Source organism: Gymnodraco acuticeps, unplaced genomic scaffold (genome assembly GCF_902827175.1).
Source record: "Gymnodraco acuticeps unplaced genomic scaffold, fGymAcu1.1, whole genome shotgun sequence".
NCBI lineage: Eukaryota > Metazoa > Chordata > Actinopteri > Perciformes > Bathydraconidae > Gymnodraco > Gymnodraco acuticeps.
Window position 1 is genome coordinate 429,612 of NW_022992152.1, and position 20,563 is coordinate 450,174.

At 39.2% G+C, this 20,563-nt stretch overlaps 1 protein-coding gene across 2 annotated transcripts; it reads right to left on the reverse strand.

Moving 5' to 3' along the window:
* Nucleotides 1-838: 838 nt before the first annotated feature.
* tmem63a (transmembrane protein 63A) lies at nucleotides 839-15,391 on the reverse strand. 2 transcript variants are annotated; one of them, XM_034204410.1, is made up of 23 exons: nucleotides 15,277-15,391; nucleotides 12,696-12,878; nucleotides 12,333-12,409; nucleotides 12,165-12,243; nucleotides 11,262-11,299; nucleotides 11,003-11,145; nucleotides 10,399-10,450; nucleotides 10,171-10,279; nucleotides 9,622-9,692; nucleotides 9,445-9,525; nucleotides 8,989-9,106; nucleotides 8,445-8,578; nucleotides 7,794-7,937; nucleotides 6,834-6,987; nucleotides 6,641-6,747; nucleotides 6,250-6,336; nucleotides 5,201-5,266; nucleotides 4,650-4,812; nucleotides 4,374-4,479; nucleotides 4,080-4,247; nucleotides 3,447-3,562; nucleotides 3,315-3,365; nucleotides 839-2,889 (listed from the first exon to the last, which is right to left on the reverse strand). In XM_034204410.1, the coding sequence occupies exons 2-23, from the start codon at nucleotides 12,855-12,857 to the stop codon at nucleotides 2,752-2,754; spliced, it is 2,364 nt and encodes a 787-aa protein (XP_034060301.1). In that variant the 5' UTR covers nucleotides 12,858-12,878; nucleotides 15,277-15,391; the 3' UTR covers nucleotides 839-2,751. The 2 variants fall into 2 exon arrangements, with proteins under 2 accessions (XP_034060301.1, XP_034060302.1); XM_034204411.1 differs by having other exon boundaries at nucleotides 12,696-12,873; nucleotides 15,277-15,357.
* Between the last annotated feature and the right edge of the window lie 5,172 nt (nucleotides 15,392-20,563).

A 20,563-nucleotide genomic window follows, 5' to 3' on the forward strand; every position in this document is an offset into this window, starting at 1 on the left:
TGAGAACCTCTGAGAGCTGCTCGAACTCGAGAAGCCACAAACTGCTCCCAGTCTGCATGTATATGGATCAAACTTTCACACACCCATTAGTAGAGCCTAGAACCATGTGGGCCGAAACTGAGCCAGTGGATTTGTGGTGTGTGTTAAACATCGGGTCAAAGAATGGGTTTTGCAAAGCTGCACACTGCAGTTATGGCTGCTGCTGCTTCCCAGGCTCCTTCAGCCTTAACGTCCACATTACTCCTGTCCAGCTGAACTCACGAGATAGTGGTCTTTAACAGCAAGTGCATTTAAAAACACATTCACAACATACTGTACAGACAAGGTATCTGATATCAAACACTCTTCTCTTTCCCAGCTCATCCTTGGGGCCACACGAGGATATCTGCAAGTTATTAGTGCCCCCGCATCCTGACCCTGCACCGCTTTCTCATGTGACTTTGTTGAGGTATGTCTGTTAAAATCTATCTCTGAGTTTCTTTGCATGGGAGTCATGCAGTGTGTGTTTTTGTGATTATTACATTTTTCGTAAAGAAAAAAAGAATCTATATTATCGCTTTTATTATCGCTTTTGGCATACTGGGGAACGTTTAGCACTGAGAAGAGTGTTTGTATTGCTTAATCTCTCTTACACACACACACACACACACACACACACACACACACACTCTGAAATAATACTTGAGAAAGAGTAAACAAGAGAGAGATTGTTTTGTAATGCCTAATCTTTGTCCGACATGAGGGGTACAATTCAGTCAATAACCTTTGTGCACTTAAAAAAAAAAAGATTTAAATAAGTGTTTTCAGTCTCTTTAGTAAACAATCTTCAAACTTTGAGTGGCCAGTCACAAAATATGTATTTATCAGCAGTGCAATTAATGTCTTAATGTGTTAGGCCTGTAATGTAATATTAGACATCTATAAGGCAAATAATGAAACCTAATAGAAAAATGTTTCACATATTTAAAAGTGTTCAGTTGTTAAGTTATTAAGGAGCCCTTTAGTAGCTACTTTTCCTGTTTTGTAGTCTGTACTGTAAGCACAGTATGGGAAACGTATCCTTGTTTAATCCCCTCTTTTCACCACTATATATGTTAGCTTAGCACTTCATTACCCATATTTAACAACTGTGCTAATCCATACAGCACGCTAATAATCCTCAAACAACAAAAGAGGTCTTTCTCAGCTGAGGCAGCTTCCGTGGCGAGAAAGGGGAAAAGGGCAGGGGGAAAAGGAAGCAAAAGGAAAGGGAGACAATAGGGAAGGATCAGGTGAGGAGGTGGAGCCACTGGAAATGTCACCCAGTAAACTGACTCATACCAATGTCAGTATAAATTAGAAATCCTCAATGCAACATTGTGCATTAGTCCCTTTGCACTGCTACATGAATGCATCAAAAGTCAAGCTAACCCACTGCAGCTCAACAGTGCCCCCTAATGACAAAACACAGGCATAACCGGAACATTTGTATTATTTCTCAGCACCATTATTACCAACCATTGCACAGGTACAATTATGCCTTTAGTACTTGTTAATATACAGCTGCAAAAACATAGAGGTATAGTAGAAACAAATATATCATACAAATAAAAATGGACCTGGTTCTTAATCAGAAATCCTTCTTTTATGGGACAGCATGATTGAAAAAGAATGGCTTTATGGCTCTAATCGTTATATAATCCCACCCTAACCCTTAAAATCATATGTGGAAAAATAACAGTTTTGGTTGCAAAACCCCTGCAATACTGATAAAAAGAATGTTTCAATACAAAAGCCCACTTAAAGGTTACGTTAGTCGACACAAAACAAGCCTCTCTTGATGCAAAAAGTGCATTATGAACATGAGGAAATAAGTTATTCCCTTGGCAGGTGTTGACATATCGCATCACAAAAGGCGCAGTGAAGAAATCTTAACAAACAGAAAGCTCTGCCTGTTCACCTCTTTGGCATCAGTGTTGCTGGCTGGTTCTGGTAATCCTTGCATGATTAGTGCAGGATATGGATCTGGTTTGTTTGAAATGTCACGTTTTTGGCAATTAATTTGTTGCAGAGAGGTCTTTTACAGAAAATACAAAAATGAACTGTGCTTTATGATTGATAAGCTTGAAATAGAAGACTCAGCAGTTTGTGTCTGCTATGCTGATCAAGTGCAAATATTTATCAGATAGAACATAAATTATTATATTATAAAAAATCCTATGTACCTTCTGTCCTGTAGAAAGTTATTTTTACTCTAACACAATGTCCCCTACTTGTACTTTTAACTCATACATTTACTAACTTTTGGTCGGCCAATGGGGCGGCAGTTGCTTATGAAGTTAAGTGGTCGTCCACCAATCAGGAGGTCTGATTGGTGTTGATCCGCAGCCCCTGCTGTCAACATGTAAAACTGTCCAATGGGCTGAGTTTTTGAACCCCAAATTGGTCTTCATGACATCGCCAATGGTGTGTGAATGTCTCCGAAGCCCCTGCCTCTGTATTATTGTGTGTATGCGACTTGTACATGAAAAAGCATTTTGAAGGGTCACAAAGACATAGGATGATATATGCAGTCCATATACCATTTGGGTGACAGTGCTATAAGAGTTACACGTTGTTCTCTTTCTCTCAAAAGAAATGTCTCATCCTACTCAGCAGTGGAAGGGAATTTAAACACCGACTTAAATGCAGAAATGATCAGAAATCAGATTTTACATCCAAGAAGTCATGGGCATCCTCCCAAGCTTTGACTAAGTTCTGGGACACGCTGATTCAGCCATCCGACACGCTCTCCGTCAAGGGGCTGGTGATGTGGGCGGGGCTTCCCATCGTAGAACCGTAAGAGGGCATTTTAGATCCCTCTTGTGTGCTGGCAGGCGATTTGGGATCAAGCACTCTGGGAAGATAGACCTGCAATCAAAGAATACAAAAGAGAAAAGAGCTGAAATCAACAACGGGGTGTTTCTCAATATTCATTTGCAACATGCTCCCTGGTGTGTGTGTGAGGAAACGAATGCACTCAAAGGCCAAAGTATCATTTTTTATAGAAAAGAATGTTGAAGATTGAGTAAGTAGGCAAACTAGGACATGTTTGAATAACTGCTAAAGTTCACTGCAACAATAGCTGATTGGGTCTTTAACATAAGGTTCAGAAATGACCTCAACAGCTCCGGTATGTTCACTTTGTTAATGAGTAACAAACCGTGAGGGTGGTGACAAATGGGTTTATAGAATTTACCAGCAAAGCTCAGTTGGGTTAACTAAAGATCTGTCCTGCCCTAACATGTGGTCTTTGTATTCACACTGTGTTCTTTGTTTGGGAACAAGTACAGTACCATGGTGTTTTCTTCCACTCCTTTCTCTGTGTCCTCGTCCTCCTCTTTCACCTGCAGGAGAACATAAACAACATGAAGGCTCAGAGTGGAGGAGGACAAAGAGAGCAACAGCATACCAAATCAAACGCTCACCTCATAGTTGTGTGGACTGAGGTACTTGAAATTACCAAAGCAGGTGTAGCCGATGCAGATGAAGACGGTGATACACAGGACCACCAGAGTGAACAGAGCGGGGGGAGCCCAGAAACCTGGAACAACACACACATAGTTCAAAAAGCGACACAGCCATTTCACTTTGTGTGGCTGCATGCAAACACATACATGTGATTATGTAGTAAGAAACAGTCCATATTGTGCTTTAGGGGTTTTTCCTTTCCTGTAGTTTGTTATATAGGTTTTTGTGCATGTAAACGGTCTGCAAAGGCTCATATCCCAAAGTTCCCTCCAGAGGAAGTTTCTTTATATTTATATATATTATTTTAAGAAAGGCTTTTACTCAGTGTTTTTCTCCAAACTGGGGCTGTGCTGACCACCATCAATTGTAGGAAATACACTGATTATAATAAGAAAAACCTCACTTTTAAATATCCAAAATACGCCTTTTTAGGCCAAACATTTAAACACACCAACCAAGCTTTCTTACAGGATATTTGTGTTTCCATTTACATGTTTTTAATATCACTATCTCTTCATTGCCATGAGGGAATCTCAGGTCCCTTTACGGACGGTTACTTTCTCCAGGTTACGCCCACGCTTGTTTCTAACCTTGTCTGAGGACAGAAAAGAAGTAGAGCCATATCAGGCAGATGATGGGTGCAGCCAAGGCTTGATTGACAGCTCCCAGGTGCACCTGGCTGTCGAGGCGAGCAGGCAGGTAGGCAAAGTACATGTTGTGTTTGTCCACCAGGTGTTTCAGCATCATGTACAGGAGGCCTGAGGGGGGTGGGACACACAGCACAGCCATTATAAACCGTACCCTGTAGCTGAGTGGAAATAAACTGTACATTTATATGAGTGGTTGTCATGCTGCTTGTGTACAGCAACATAACGAATACTTACCAAAAGGGACAATAATAGGACATATGATGCTGTAAGCCATGATGACAGTGAAGACACACAGGCACCAGCCATACATGGCTCCATATTCAAACTCATAGGCCTGGTTCTGTAAATAGAAGGTAAAAAAGGTGGCTTGTTAATGTTGAAATGAGGCTGGGAATCAATTAAAACAAAACTACAAATGTAATATTGTCTTCTGTTAACTTTTCATTTACTTGACTTTAAACAACTTTGTTTTAGGTGTAGCATTCCTTTCATTGAAATGCCTTTACAAACCTGTTTGATATATTTCCTTTCAGCAGCAGAGCGCGCAAACACCATGCGAATGATGTAAAGCAGTAACCCTGGCAACCGCAGCAAATCCATCCCAGAGCCCACTAGGGCCGCTGTGATGACGTAGTTGACAAAAAATGCCCCCTGGTCAGGCAGGAACACGCATCTGGTGTAAGGGTAAAAAACATCTCTGTTAAGATAACTCCTGATATAAAAACACAAACACATGACGGCACATATTCACTTTAAAATAACAACATCAAAACAAAATAACAACCACAACAAACAGCAACAACATAACTAAAGCATTGAAACAGCACAACTACAACCACAGGATTTTCAGCATGACACACAAAGCCGCCAGAGGATGTTTCATTGATGGTTACTCGATAGACTTGAGTGTGTGTTTGTAGTGCATGCAATGAACAAGTGTTGTTTTTACAGCTTGTGGTACAGTATGAGACACGTGGAAATGATTGAGTGCATGTACACGCACACGGTTTGTCACTATTTGATTTTAAATACACAAGAAACTAAAAAGCAGGATTACTTACTCAAACCTCAGTTTCCCATCAGCGAGAAACTTCGTATCAAACAGCCAGCGGAAGAACACCGCAAGACTAAAGGAGAAAGAGAAAGATATTGCAAAATGTTAGGCAATGTTCTCCCTACTGTAAACATGGGTTGATCAATTAAAAAGTTAGTGTCAAACATTTTGAAAATAATCTTTCATTCAAATGGCAGAAATTGCTGTTTTCAGTCACTCAAATATGGAGGTTTCAGAATACCTTTAGGTTATGGATGGACAAAACAGGATGTTTAAAGATATCACTTTAGACTTTTTGATTAGACTTGCATGGTCATTTTTCAGAGTATTATGACATTTTATAGACAAAATGTGTATTCTTTAATCAAAATAATTACAGCTTGGAGCCTCCCTCATGTAATCCAAGTTCCCCATTTATCAGTGTTTCTACCAAAAACTGATTGCTATATTAGACGACAACTAAATCACTTCTTCCCCTAGATAAGGGGTGTCCAAACTTTGTTCACCGAGGGCCACATACAGAAAAATATACGAAGGGCTGGGCTGCTCACTAGAGGTGAGGTATAATGCCTCATAAGTTAGCAAAATTAATCAAATGTAGGTCATTTATGCTTAATACTTGAATATGCTCTAAGAAAAACAACAGCTCTCCAAAAGCTTTCATTGATTTATTTAGCAGCTCGTTACTTAAAAACAGGAGCCTCAGATTGCTTATCAGAAGAGGCAATAGGAAGGGTTCATTTCAAGCATGTTATTGGGCTTTTTTCTTATCAACTTAGATTTAATAGAAAATGTTTCAACTTTAATTGACTGAATTTGTTTGAAAAAGTGAGCTTCTTAGAACATGAATACTGTGTAATATCTGTTTTCATCTATATTTAAGAAATACAATACAAGACAAGCACAAGTTTCATTTGTGGGCCATACTCCATTATACTTTTTGAATTTGCTGAGGGCCGATTCAAAATGGCCGCATTTGGCCCCCGGGCCGTAGTTTGGACACCCCTGCCTTAGTTGAAGGACAGTCAGTTGCCTATTCAAAGTGATGTTGATTACCTTGTGAGCCCCAGCGAGGGGAGGATCAACACCATGAAGAGCAGGAAGAAGTAAAGCTTACGCATCATACTCAGCTGCTCACTGGACCTGAGACACAGATGGCACACGATCAAAACTGTTGTTACAGAAACAAAATGTCCTCAGCTAAGAGAAACAAATCTCTGTGTGTGTGTGTGTGTGTGTGTGTGTGTGTGTGTGTGTGTGTGTGTGTGTGTGTGTGTGTGTGTGTGTGTGTGTGTGTGTGTGTGTGTGTGTGTGTGTGTGTGTGTGTGTGTGTGTGTGTGTGTGTGTGTGTGTGTGTGTGTGTGTGGTGTTGTGTGTGTGTGTGTGTGTGTGTGTGTGTGTGTGTGTGGTGTGTGTGTGTGTGTGTGTGTGTGTGTGTGAGAAATACCTGCTCCAGTGTGCCTCTCCTATTGTAGAGTAGTAAACTATGGTAGGCAGCAGGGCAGAGAAGGACCACAGCAGCAGAGTGGGGAAGAACTGACTGATGATGGGACTCTGGGGGGGGGAAACAAAACAAACTAGGTTCATAGCTTTAAAGCAGAAGTGTGTCACGGAGGTGTGTTTGCATGTGTAGGACTCACATTGAGATAGTAGATGGGCATCGTCACGTTGAACTTGTCCATGGTGCTGATGATGATGGTGGGAGTTGTGAGGAAGGTGAGCAGGAAGAAAAGGAGGAAGTTGAGCATCAAGTAGCGCATGTACCAGTGGAAACCACGCAGTGACAGATTCTCCCTGAATGATGGGGAAAGAGTAAACAGAAACAACGTGACTGTTAAACACAAAGTTGCAAAAAACATTACAGTATGGGTTAAACTGTTAACATCCGATAGTGATACCAATTATCTTCAAAATGTCAAATGTAGTTATTTTTGTCAACATTGTCACATAACTTAGGTTGCTATTTTCCACAGTTGAGTTGGGAAGTCGTTCAATTGACTTTGGTGTGTTCATGAGCTTCTAAGAAAACCCGTCAATAGCTGTTTCTGAGTTTTTGTTCTAACTTGTTCTGACCCAGTATGGAAATATTATTTCTGAATATTCTGATAACACACGAATGCAATGATAACAAATGTAGGGACTGCAGATGAAAATGAGCTAATAACTAAACTAAAGAATTGTTTTATTTTTTTTGTTTGTATTAATGCACACTCTTTGTTTAATAAAGACTCATTATTTAATGTTAAACATCATTTGAATATCATGCTAGGATACAGATCCACACAAATGCTAATAGGTTCTTCTTCATCCCATGCCAAGTTGAAACTCAAGCAAAAGTAGATCACTTTATAACGTTAAACATCTAACAGTGAATGCATTTTGTTGCACTTTAATGAGTTACATCAGACCAACAAATACAAATTTAAAAGTATATTTAATTATGTTATAATTGGAATCACCTAAATGTAATTACACCATGTGATGCCACTAAAAGTCAAATTACGACAATATTTAATTATTGCCCAGCCCTACTGGCACCAGTTGTATAGAAACCAAGTCATATGATTTTCATGGAGCACGCACTGTGTTTCAGGTCTCACCAGAACACATTTTTGGGATGGGCTGCAAAGCTGACGCTCCACTTGTTCACTTTCAGAGTTGAGCTGTCAGATGATGGCTGGGGCGTCCTCCCGCAGAGGAAGCCTGTGCCCCCACACTCCAGAGCGTTGAAGTCCTTCAGGATGCTGGAGTGAGTGAAAGACAACTGTTAGTGATGTACTTTGATACACAACAATAAAGCTGCTTCCAATAAAGAGTCACGTGACAATAAAATTGAGATATCAAATTCAAGATTAGAGCAGAATCAAAAAACAACATCAGAGAAACAATTACAGTTAGTTGACATAACACTGCCATGCCAGCCGTAAACTAGCAATACAAAGGGAAATACCCTTATCAAAGTCAAAGGGAATTTTATTGTCAATCTTTCAGTTTGTGTGTACAGACAGAGATCAAAATACCGTTTCCCACAATCCAGAGGAATACAAAATACAAATATGTATACAAATATGTGTATATATATATACACACAATCAACAGACACATTTATACATTTTATAGAGTTGGATTAACTAAAACTATTTTACAAAAGGTAGAAGTAGTACTTCTGGCAGTACAGTTGTTTCCTCCTCCCTCACAGTAAATACAGAGGCAGTACTGACAGGTGAAGAAACCTTTAATCTGGTACTCACTATTTGGCCATAGCCTCGGTCTGCAAGGTGATGAAGGCCATCCCCAGGGGGCGCTGTGGCACCAGCTCCGTCTGAATCCTCACCTCCTCCAGCAGGTATTTTTCTTGAGTTCTGTAGAACTCTATGGCATCAACCTGATGACACACACACACACACACACACACACACACACACACACACACACACACACACACACCACACACACACACACACACACACACACACACACACACACACACACACACACACACACACACACACACACACACACACACACACACACACACACACACACACACAGATTAAAGGCTTTACTTGAAACAACCTTTATTTTTATCTCATGAACAACTTAACATGTTTGCTTTATTCACTGTCATTGTAAATAAATAAAAAACATTTTCGCTGTATAGTTTTTGAGCTTTGAAGTCATAGAAAACAACATGTATGCAGTATTGCTTTAATTTTCTCAACCTGTTTTTGAACATAGAAAACAAAAGCATCTTCACACCCTGTTCCAACCCGTCTACTCCCTGCTCCATCTCACCTTCTCAGAGCTGGCGCAGCAACAGAGGTGGCCGCACAAACGGGGGTTAATCAACTCAACTTTCCCTGTTTTCTCCAGGACATGCTCGTAGTAGCGCAGGTTTTTTCCAGCTCGCTCCCTGAGGGCGAATACAAATAAATACAAGTTGCAATACAAGTTGATTAAACTAGGTAAAAATAAAGCTGAAGTTAATATCCCCTCAGTATTCCACACATGAACATGATTGCAACGATTCCTTCTGCAGACAAGCGTACAACATCTGAAACCAATTTAATATTGTAAGGTAAGCTATTGTTGATTTGAAATAATGAGCTATAATACTAAAAAGGTCACTAAAGCTTAGGTTGAAATGATCTTTGTGGATATTATCAATGCACAGACCAATATAAAAATAGGATACACTGATAAAAGAGAACATAAGTGTCATTTTATTGATTGTTTCTTGTGTTTTCTTACTTTTCTTTATCCAGGTGCATGAGCTTGGCCACGTTATAGCCCAGGGTCACAGCACACACTCGACAGGAAGGGTACGCCTCTCTGTGCAAAAACAGCGTTGATATTGAGAAATCAAGCTTGAAAATGTGACTTTACCAACTTAGGAAACTGTAAATCGCATCAATGCAGTGAACTTACATGAAATGGGTCTTTACAGCTTCCTCTGTCGCCGTTTTAGGGACTGAACACACAAACAAAGTGTCTCTCGCCTAGAAACGAAACAGAAATGAAGACTAGTCAGGTAGCAGCACGGGTGAGCCACAGCATTTCAACTCTGTAATCTGACTTATTATAGAAATCCTTTAATCATCCCTCAGCAGTGAACGTGCATGTTACAGTGAAGGGACAGTGCAGACAAAAGTTAACATGAGTGAAGAAGTACAGTAATATATTCAATATAGAGGCAAACACACGTAAAATAATTAATCATAAGTACACATCCATGGTAAAAAAAACAAGTAGAAGTAAGTGAACATATGGAATATTAATATTAATAGAGTATAAAAAGTGAATATTGCCCACAGAGATGTTACAGTCTGGGTACTGAAGCATCATCCAGTAAACACATTGGTACATAGTATACATTATATAGCGCACATAGTATTGTTGTTACAATATCCTCAAGTCAGTAATGTGGACACTGTCAGAGCGATTGCCTAATGACCTTAAACCTAGTGAGAGACTCACCGTCTCTCTGCGCATGCCCTTCATCTGTGACGTGTGATGCCGCAGCACAACAACAGTCAGGATCAGGTACAGAACCGCAAACACTGTATGCAGCCATAACATGTTGCTTCTACAAGCAGAAAGTCAATGACAGTCATCAGTAAGCATTTAGTCATGACCAACCCAAAACACTGTATTCTAATACAAACTTTTGTTTATATATTAAAAAAATTTGTATACAGTAGTTACCCCATTTGGATATTTCCCACCGTTGTCCTTCCAAAACTCTCTGGATCATTACCTGACAGAAAGAAAGAGCATTTTAATAAACAAGAGACCTACTAGTGCCAATGTAAATATGAACACAACTGAAAAAGATATACAAGCAGCCTGCATTTCACACACAAATAAATAAACCACACACTTTTGGGACTTGAAGTCACTGATTATAATATGAGATAAGTCAGTAATGAGTCATAGCTTCAATAACATTGAAGAACAGGATAGGAAAGGGTTCACAAAAGGAGAATAATAATAAGTAATAGTAATATATTTAAATTAAAGGTGTTTAAATGTATGCAGATATGGATAATTATAATGATGTTAACTATATAAACATGTCTATTTCGAAATGTGATTCCAGTGTAGGTACGTTATGATACAAAAACTAAAAGTGCAGGTTAAACGTTTTTATGAGGAAAGTAAAGCCTTATTGCTTTGAAAATGGCCAGTGCAGATTCTAAATTAGACTCAATTGAATTACATTTGAAGCCATCATAAATGCACACCTGACCCATACACTTATGTGTTTTCTATAGTTTTAGCCATTAAGAGACAGGTGCAAAAAACGCACCCAGCAGGTCTCCCGTCATGTTGACAGGCAGTATGATTGAGAGCGAGGTGACGGTTAAGACGATCAGCAGGACGATCAGATGACGCTGGAAGGACAGGTAGTGAACAGCATCCATGCCACACCTGGCTTTTATTTTTCCCTCGCTGAAACACACCAACACACACTGATTAGAAAGCACCAACACATGGATTATATACAACAAATCAATATAGCTTTGGTTTAGCCCCAATATCAGTAATATTGAGCAAATGTCACTCACTCCATTCTGAGGATGAAAGGCAGCCAAGAGCAAAATCCCTAAAACAGAAAATAGTACATGTAAGGGAAACTTCTGTGTAGCAATGCAGTGGGAGTCACCGACTCAGGAAAGAGACACGGGAAGAGCAGGAGCTTTGATGTCAAACACTGATGGTTTATTTGGAGCTTCGGCCGGAGAATTCACATCACAAGTCACAGCAGCCACGGTCTGACTGCACGGGGGAGTTGCCACGTCAATTCTGGAGCGCCTCTCTCTCGTTAGCCCATTTAACTGGTTTCGCAGAGAGTATCAACATATTTGAGAAGATAGCCTAAACAGTTGGGAACACTGAGTTACTTGCGTCTGACACTTATGGCCTGGAAGATTTCACACCTTGGAGTCCACAAACACCGAGAAGGAAGTGTCCCGGTGTACCCACAACAATAAACCATCTGTGACCTAGGGTTGCCCGGTCATAGAATGGGAACAACAACATTATGGCTGAAGCAGCCTATCTCCTTAAAGGAGATAACAGACGTCAGGGTCGGTCATGCACGTCATATCTAGGAGTCTCGGACAATTATTTCCCTAACAGTACATACAGTGAGATATGCATTAATGAAGGATAGTCAGTTATTTATTGTTACGGTTTAAAATGATTAAAAAGGCGATATGTTAGTTTTCAGGTTCATATTTGTATTGTGTGCCTCTACTATGACATGTTTACGTGCTTTAATGTTCAAAAAGTGCTTTATGTTTCTTATCAAGCCTGTGCTGCAGCAGCTCTTTTCACCCTCTGTGTGAAACCAGAGTTAGCTGGCCTACTCTGTCTGTCACAAGAACCTATATACCACACTACAGGGAAGGGAAAACCCCTAAAGAATAACAGGGCCCCTTTAAAAAACAATGTCTTCTTTTACATACCAATTCATACTCAAGGTCATCCGTATTGGACGCTATGGATGACTTGTGTCCATAGCGTCGGTGTGTTGACTCTGTGAACCTGATACACAAAGTAGATAGTTAAGGAACAAATCATTTTCATCTTTCACTATTCTGGACAGTATTGCACATTGAAAACCATGAACCGACCCTTCGTCTGTAACTAATGCCAGACGCCCGTAGTCCCAGAACTTCCTCCTTATAATAGAGAAGACCATCAGCAACACCTGTGGGTCACATGAGAAATAGAACCAATCAGCTTTAAACTCATGACAATGGGTGATAACTTATATAGATAACACAAATAAAGCAGGGGTTGTAAAGTATGGATTTAATCAGTTGATATACATCTTAATGGGGAAGGAATGTTCTTCTGTATTTTTTACGTTAAAATAAAGAAATAATTAGAGAAAATATAAGGCACTTTGTTCGGGATTGCCTCTGAATGATTTCCAGTCTTTCCTCTCTTGATTAAATAACAGGCAGACGGACACAGTTCATTAGTGGACGTACCAGAAAGACACAGAAATCGAGCAGCAGCACGATTGGCACTCCTCCAAAGCCGACTCCCTTCAGCACGGTGCTCTGTGTGGCGCTGAAGCAGCTCCCGTTGTCCGAGAAGCCGGCGGGAGTCGTGCCATTGGAGTCCGACAGGGGCCACCACAGGGCAGACATCACTGCAGCGGACCAGCTTCTCTGCACACATTGATCATACACTGAGAAACGGCCTCCAAGAGACAAAAGCTGCTAGTCACAGTGATAAGACAAAAAATAAGAACTGCAAGTAACAACACTTTTCTTTCTTTTATTGATTCATTGTTGATACGTCTGAAGATAACCTACTGAAAGATGCAGGACACAGTCTTTGTACCCACCTACAGTACAAAACCCTAAAAATTATTATTAAGAAAATATCAAACCCTCACATGTTAAAACAAGCAAATACTTGACATTTTTGCTCGGAAAATTAAAAAAGCCATACATTTGCATTTCCTTCAACACTTCAGACTCAATAGCACAGCAACACAAGAGTGTAGCTACCGGTTATTGCGATTATCAATTATTTTCCCTTTAAAGATATTAAGAACATCAAAAAGTATAGAACAAGTCTTGTCACAGTTTCCCATAGCCCAGGCCCCAGGTTGTTGTGTCCAGTTGCTAAAGATAATACATCGTCATTGATAATAACAAAAGAGAAATTATGCAATTCCCCCCCCCCCCCCCCCCCAAAAAAAAAAAGAATACAATTGACATTTAAGGTGCTGTAACCAGAGAATATGTTACATTTTTACTGAAATGATTATTTGATTATCAACCTTTTCTGTCCATTCACTGATGGATGAATGATCTAATAATTACAGCTCTACACAGAAGAGACCTTGTCCTATCAGGGTTGGCCTAACAAGAGGATGCAGCTGTTCATCCAAACAACTAAGCTGCTTTTAACTTCTTTAAGTTTAAGTTGTGTTCCTGCAATTAAAGATTCAATCAGATGACACCCGTGACTGGCATACTGCAGGCCAGCTAAAGGAGGAGGACGCATGAAAATCATGTAGTGTTTTATTTGGTTGCAGAGAAAAACAACGTGCTCTTAAGATAAGAGATAAGATGGTTTTCTGTGCTGTCGGAAATGTCAGATCTTTCAGTAAAAGTAGCAAAATGATATTGATTTATTTTCATTGTACAGCTGAATGACCCCTTCATAAAAGAACAAAGAAAGAGCTTTGTTTGTAGCTTGGAGAGCCGAAGCTAGTTATAACCACTAAATATACTGTTGGATATCTTATTCTATAACCTTATATTTGACAAATGTACCATTAGGGCCAGTTCAGTTCAAAACCCAAATAAATTAAGTTTAATGATTGAAACAGAGAAAATACTTTTTTATTTAACAGTATTATCTGCCATATTTGAATGAAAAATAACTTTCAGCATCGGTTTTATTACAAAGTAGGTTTACACGAGGAATTTTCTTTGGTATATGTGGTATATATATATATATATATTTATTAACTACAAACCAATACTGTTGAATATAATTGTTTGGCAATCGCCATATTGTTGCAGCTCTGACCACCTGTGTGTAAATTCTATGTATTCAAAGAAACGAGCAAATGTAGTGGATTAAATAGTAGCATACAATATTTTTAATCTGAATGTATTACAGTAAACACAGTAACATATTGGAAATACTGAAAAGTGTACTTAAGTAGGCCTACTACTACTTCAACCACTACTACTTCAACCACTACTACTACTACTACTACTACTACTACTACTACTACTACTACTACTACTACTACTACTACTACTACTACTCCTACTACTACTACTACTACTACTACTACTACTAATACTACTACTACTACTTTTAAGTGAATAGTTACATTACACTGCTTGCTTGGTTACTTTAAGGAGCTTTGTAAATCCTGGAGGGTATGTGGATATCAAAAATAATTACGACTGTGGTTACATTTGACTATGTCTAAACTTGGAATCAGGGGGTTTGTCATGGTGAACCGTGCCTTTGCCAAAACTAAAACTAAAATAGTGTTTGAGGTTTCAGAAGTGTCACATCCTCACAACACAGCCCCGCCTTCCTCACTGAGCTCGGCCACGCTCAGTCACGCGGGGGTGGTTACAGTTATAATGTATGTAACCGCTGATTTTTGTCTGTAAACCCTGACTCTAAATGTGACACAAAAGCATAACTCAAAAGAGAACTCCTGTAGCAGTAATCTTTCTGATCTAAATTTGACTGGAGGCATTTTTTCCCAACAGATGTTTTCTTTTTATGACAGTTTGAGTGAACGTTCAGCGTCAGAACAAGAGCGGTTCCTTTAATGACACTTGGTGGACTGGCCACACTTGAAGTTAAACAAATACCATGTTGTGTTCAAGGAACACGTTTTTAAATCAACAGGTACAGAAGCTACAGGGTAGACGAAGAGTTGCTAATGCTACTATGATGTAAGCAAAAGTTTTGGCTATGTCAACATCCGTGAACTAACTAGGCTATATTTACATGCCTGATAGTAGCACTCGCTCCCATGTTACCAACAAAAAAAAGTATTTGTAATGAACTCTGTCCTACCTGTATGTTGGTCTTTTATTCCTCACTGAAGGAAAGTTTTCTCCACAGTTAACTTGAAATATGTAAACGTCTCCGCTCCTTCCTCTTTATGTCCCACGCATGCGACGCTGCAGACGGCAAGAGCAGTATGCTACAGTATCTCGTGCTCAGTTCCAACCAGTCCTCAAGCCTTTACAGAAGGGACCCTCCCTTTTTACTCTTGTCAAATAATTTACAATGACTTACATACGTACAATTCCTGAAGTAAAATAGTCTTACAGCAGCATAATGTATTTAAATGTTAGCCTACAGAAAGAGCTGGAAGAAGTGAAAATAGCAGAACCACTCAATGAAAGTGCCCCATAATAAAACCAATGTTTGTTTTGTTTTCATAATTTTAATTGTGCACGAAAGCAAAATGTAGGCTACTTAAGTGATTGAAACAGGTACTTTACAGTAGCACTTATTGTGCAGAATGGGCCCTGTGTTAAATTATTGTATTCATCTTATTACTGATGCATTACTGTGTAAGCAACACTTTAATTTTTACTAAAAGTTACCAAGTTAAAGGTAGGGTAGGTAAGAATGGCGAAACCAGCTCAAGTGCGCTAGAATTTGAAACTACTAAATATCTGCCCCTTCCTCAGACTTCCCTTCAACACACATGCACAGATGGAAGGCTGACAGGCAGGTAGGCCATCCAGTTATTTTAGCGCCACAGCTTCCACAGATGACATTTTTTTATGTATTTATTGTCAAAGCATTTAATATATTCATTGCTATCGGGATGTTAAGAGCATTCCATGGAATATAACAAAAGTGTTTCTGAAGTGAATTACCTACCCTACCTTTAAGTTAACTGGACACGAGATAACAAGCTCTGTAAAAGTAAGGTCGAATCAATTACACTGCAGGCTGACAAAACAGTGAGATTGCTGTTAATTTAATTAAAAATGTTAAAGTTTGACCAAAAAAAAGGGATCATGCAGAGTTAATACAGGCTGCATACAGGCTGTATACAGGCTGTTAATGCAGGCTGATCCCTGTGGCTGTACCAATGTCAATATTTTACTTTCCACACAGAACAGTATCACTTTATGTAAGAAGGAACCGATTCCCCCAGTATATTTTAGATGAAAATCTGAGCTAAATACTGTGTCTGATAGCTTTATATTTACCTTACAACATAATAGTTGCATCTATCCATCTTTTTAACATACCTGGTGGTGTATTTTGGATAATTGTTGCATTTTCCTGATGTGCATAATGACCCCCTGTCATGCCATTGCAACAAGATCCAGTACTCTGCAATAATTGCATTACCATTTTGAATTATTATAGATTATCAGTTTGTTTTGTTTAAATATATGTTTTGATTGAGAATAAAGAGTGTCTCTGTAGGGGTTCAGATATTTTTACATAAATCTTAGGCACGGAAAGATAATTATAAGTATTGAAAATTCCGAATACAATAGAAGCCTTTAAAATGAATATTTTCTTCTGTACTCTTAAAACCACACTGTAATTACCTTGTGAATGCGGAAAAAGTCAATCGAACGTGGTGACTTATTATCTGTTACCTATATTTAGCACTCAATAGAAGACTCCCTTGTTTGGTATTCTTTGTTAAAATGAAGCTGATGTTGAGTCATAGCGATTGTGAAATGATTTCAAAATGTTTCTCTTCATTATTTTGCAATTATGAATCACAAAAGGAGTGGACGTTTTGTTGGCGGTGAATTTTCTTGTTCCTCTTTGGGTATAAAAATGAAAGAGGAAAAAGGCCATTTTGTAAAGGTCAATGACACAGAAGGTCAAGCAGAAAACGCAGATGATTTTACATTCTCACAGTGTTGGAGAAATGGCTAATGTTAACACAGTGTACACAACACCCGCTCTGCAGACATTCCTCTCAGTGATCCCTCCCAAAGACAGTGACACTCACTGTCATAAATGAAAACCAAAGCAGATTGGTGTGTGTTCTCCAGCAGCTATGCTCTTTGTGACATTTCCCATCGTCTTTGATTGGTCACTGCTGTTCCTTTACTGATATTTGAAGTATTTAGCATATACCATCAGACACAGTGGAGTGAATCCCAATTGTTCCACATTTGAGACATCATAGAAGAGGTGTTGTGGTGGTTTGTAGGACAGAGCATCGCTAACCAATGTCACGGGGCCTGCTATCAGATGTGCCACTGGTCAAATTAACGAATCCAATGCAATTAGTCATTCAATTTACTGTGAGATTCTGTGGTTGAGCATGTCTCTCTGCTCCTCGATCCCTCCCCCCTCTTTCTCTGGATTTGCCATTATAGGATTTTCTGTTTATCTGTTGTGGTGTTGACTGTTCATTTCTGCTTCCCATGTCTTGCTGTGTGTATTTGTGTGTGTTTCTCGTCTGTGTGCAAACAGTTGTGTCTGTGTTGTGTACACCAACATCAATCTACTTGTATGTGTGACAGTGTGTGTGTAGTGACTGTTCATGCCTCACTGTGGGACGCGTTGATTAGCGCTCACTGCGGCTCAGCTCCCAGCTGTCCTTGCGGCTGGCTGCTGATTGAAACCAATCAGGCTTGCGATGGCCCCATCGCGGTGACCCCTCACCCCTCCCACCCCCGGCCTAATCACCTGCTGATTGGCCCACGCAGGGCCCCCTCCCGTTGGCACGGAAGGTTAATTTGACCGGTGGATGAAGGCTCCAGGAGGGAATAGGAACGTGCGCTGGGTGATATTGCATGGATATAGCCCACCTGTCAATCACAGCCACTTAAAGGGGAGCAGCTAGGGAAACACTGACAACCAGAAAGAGTATAGAAAGATAAGGAATGGCAGTTTTAGTCTAAAAACTATTTAGGGTAAGTTTATCTTTGGAAGCAGATGTATGTTGTAACGTTAAAACACCCTCACTCACTTTCATTTTTGGAGCATGATATACTTCATCATTATATGGTAGCCCTTTATGGTTTGCTCATTAACAGAAGTAGAATTGTGGAAGTAAACAGAAATGATAACAACCGAGAAACCATCCTCTATGAAAGACCACAAGAAAACACATGTGGAAACTCTTGACAAAGGTAGTTCTCACTGTATACTGTAAAATAAACATCATGATATGGTTTTATTGCAATCTACCATTTAATTTTTAACATTACTCACAGCCCCACGGATACATTAAATCATCTTTACTTGATATTTAAAAGTGGTGACATTAAAATGAACCTATGTAACCCAGTAGATTTGAAAAGAATATGATCACATAGACAATATTACAATGACTAGGGTAAGGTCACAACAAATACCCTGAGTGAAGACCCTTAAATAACAAGTCTATTATAAATTAATGACATTTTTATGCAAGGAGTTTTTACATAGTACTTTGTATAATATAATGCTTTTAATTGACAACTCATGGCCATTTAAGTATATACAGTCACCAGATCTAATTTATAAATCTAAATTGTACACTGTGCACTATAGATACTGCACTGTAGAGGTTCATCCAGAGGGTGGCAGTGTTGTATTCAATGTAAAAAGTTGCATCCTGTGTGATAGAAGGTCTATTAATAGTCCCCTGCTTTATGGTCAACTTCTTTATTTTGATGCTGGGAATCTGAGTGTATTTAAGGCTTTTCCTACACAATACTTGCTCTATATATGTATTCATATTCATGTATATGTATTAGAGCTTACAGTGTAATTATTGACCTTGAAAAAGTAGCTTAATACAATTATTTTTAACTCAATGTCCACTGACTAGTTTTCTATCTTGAGGTAGCTCATTAGTGAATGTACTTTTCGTAGTTTTTATCAGAAGTGATTAGGTTTGAGAACTGAAACTAATCTATTAAATGGGCCTTGAGTTTAATCGTACTTTTCTTTAAAAAAAAATTAGGATGTTCTTCCCAATGCATATCATTTATAAGTTTTGAAAACTAATGTGCCTCACAATATATATAAGAGTTTTCTACTAAATGATGTGTGTAATCAGCCAAAGACACTTCCTCTGAACATCAATATTGTGACAACCACACACCCCTTCCCCCACTCTGGTCTTATTCTCCTCAGCCATGTCAGTCCATATATTTCACTTTATCCCTGTGTGTGTGTGTGTGTGTGTGTGTGTGTGTGTGTGTGTGTGTGTGTGTGTGTGTGTGTGTGTGTGTGTGTGTGTGTGTGTGTGTGTGTGTGTGTGTGTGTGTGTGTGTGTGTGTGTGTGTGTGTGCAGTTTGTGGCAGGTTCTTCTCGCTCTTAGTCTCTGGTGGGCAGAATAATGTTGCTAGATTACCATAGCATTACCATATCATTTCCATGTCATTATCACACTTCTGCCTGGTCTGTGTGTGTGTGTGTGTGTGTGTGTGTGTTGTGTGTGTGGTGTGTGTGGGTGTGTGTGTGTGTGTGTGTGTGCGTGTGTGTGCGCCTGTGTGTGTGTGTGCGCGTGTCTGAACTTTGCATCAGATCTTCAACTGTTTCTCTTTGTGATGTGCTCAAACACACATGTTCCCACACCCACATACACACATGGTTAGATACATGCGTACACACACCCAATCCCCCACAGGAATACACACATCCCTCTGACACGCTCCCTCTGTTTCTCCCTGTCACAGACTCTATCTCTCTATCTCTGTTCCACACCCATGTAAGCACATCATAATTCTCAATAATCTACCATTCATGATCCCTGTTTGCTTATTTGTCTGTGCTAATCTAATGCCAATTAATGTTAACCTGTTAAAGGCAACAATTGCTGTATTTAGGAGCTGTAATAGCAATATTTCTAATATATATATTTTGTTTTTTTTACATTTCTGTATTTTAGCTTGCTTATTGTTATAACTGTATGTAACTCAACTCACTTGAGAAAATTAATCTATATATTTATTTTAAGTCGTTTTTAAAGAAATCTTTTTTTCTGTCATCAAATTATTTGGTTCTTGCTTTCTAAAATATGAATTGTTGCCAGTTCTGCCAACCCTCTGTCACTGCAATTTGAATAATTTGGATATTAAACTGTAGGAAAAAAAACAAGGAAATAAGAGACCTCAATTTGGCAAGTTGTGATTGATGCGCATTTTAACCATTACTTTAAAATGTAATAGACCAGTTGGTTATCAAGAACATCTGATTAACTGATGGTTGTTATTCCCAACCATGGTTATTTCTAAGTTGGTAAATGGAAAGAATTGAGCGATTTTAACCAAGGTTAAATTCCACTAGTACATTTCAATAATTCTTAAGTCCATGAAAAGGAAGCTACGTGGTTAGCGTTTTGAAAAATCTTTAATTTTTTTGGGTCCCCATC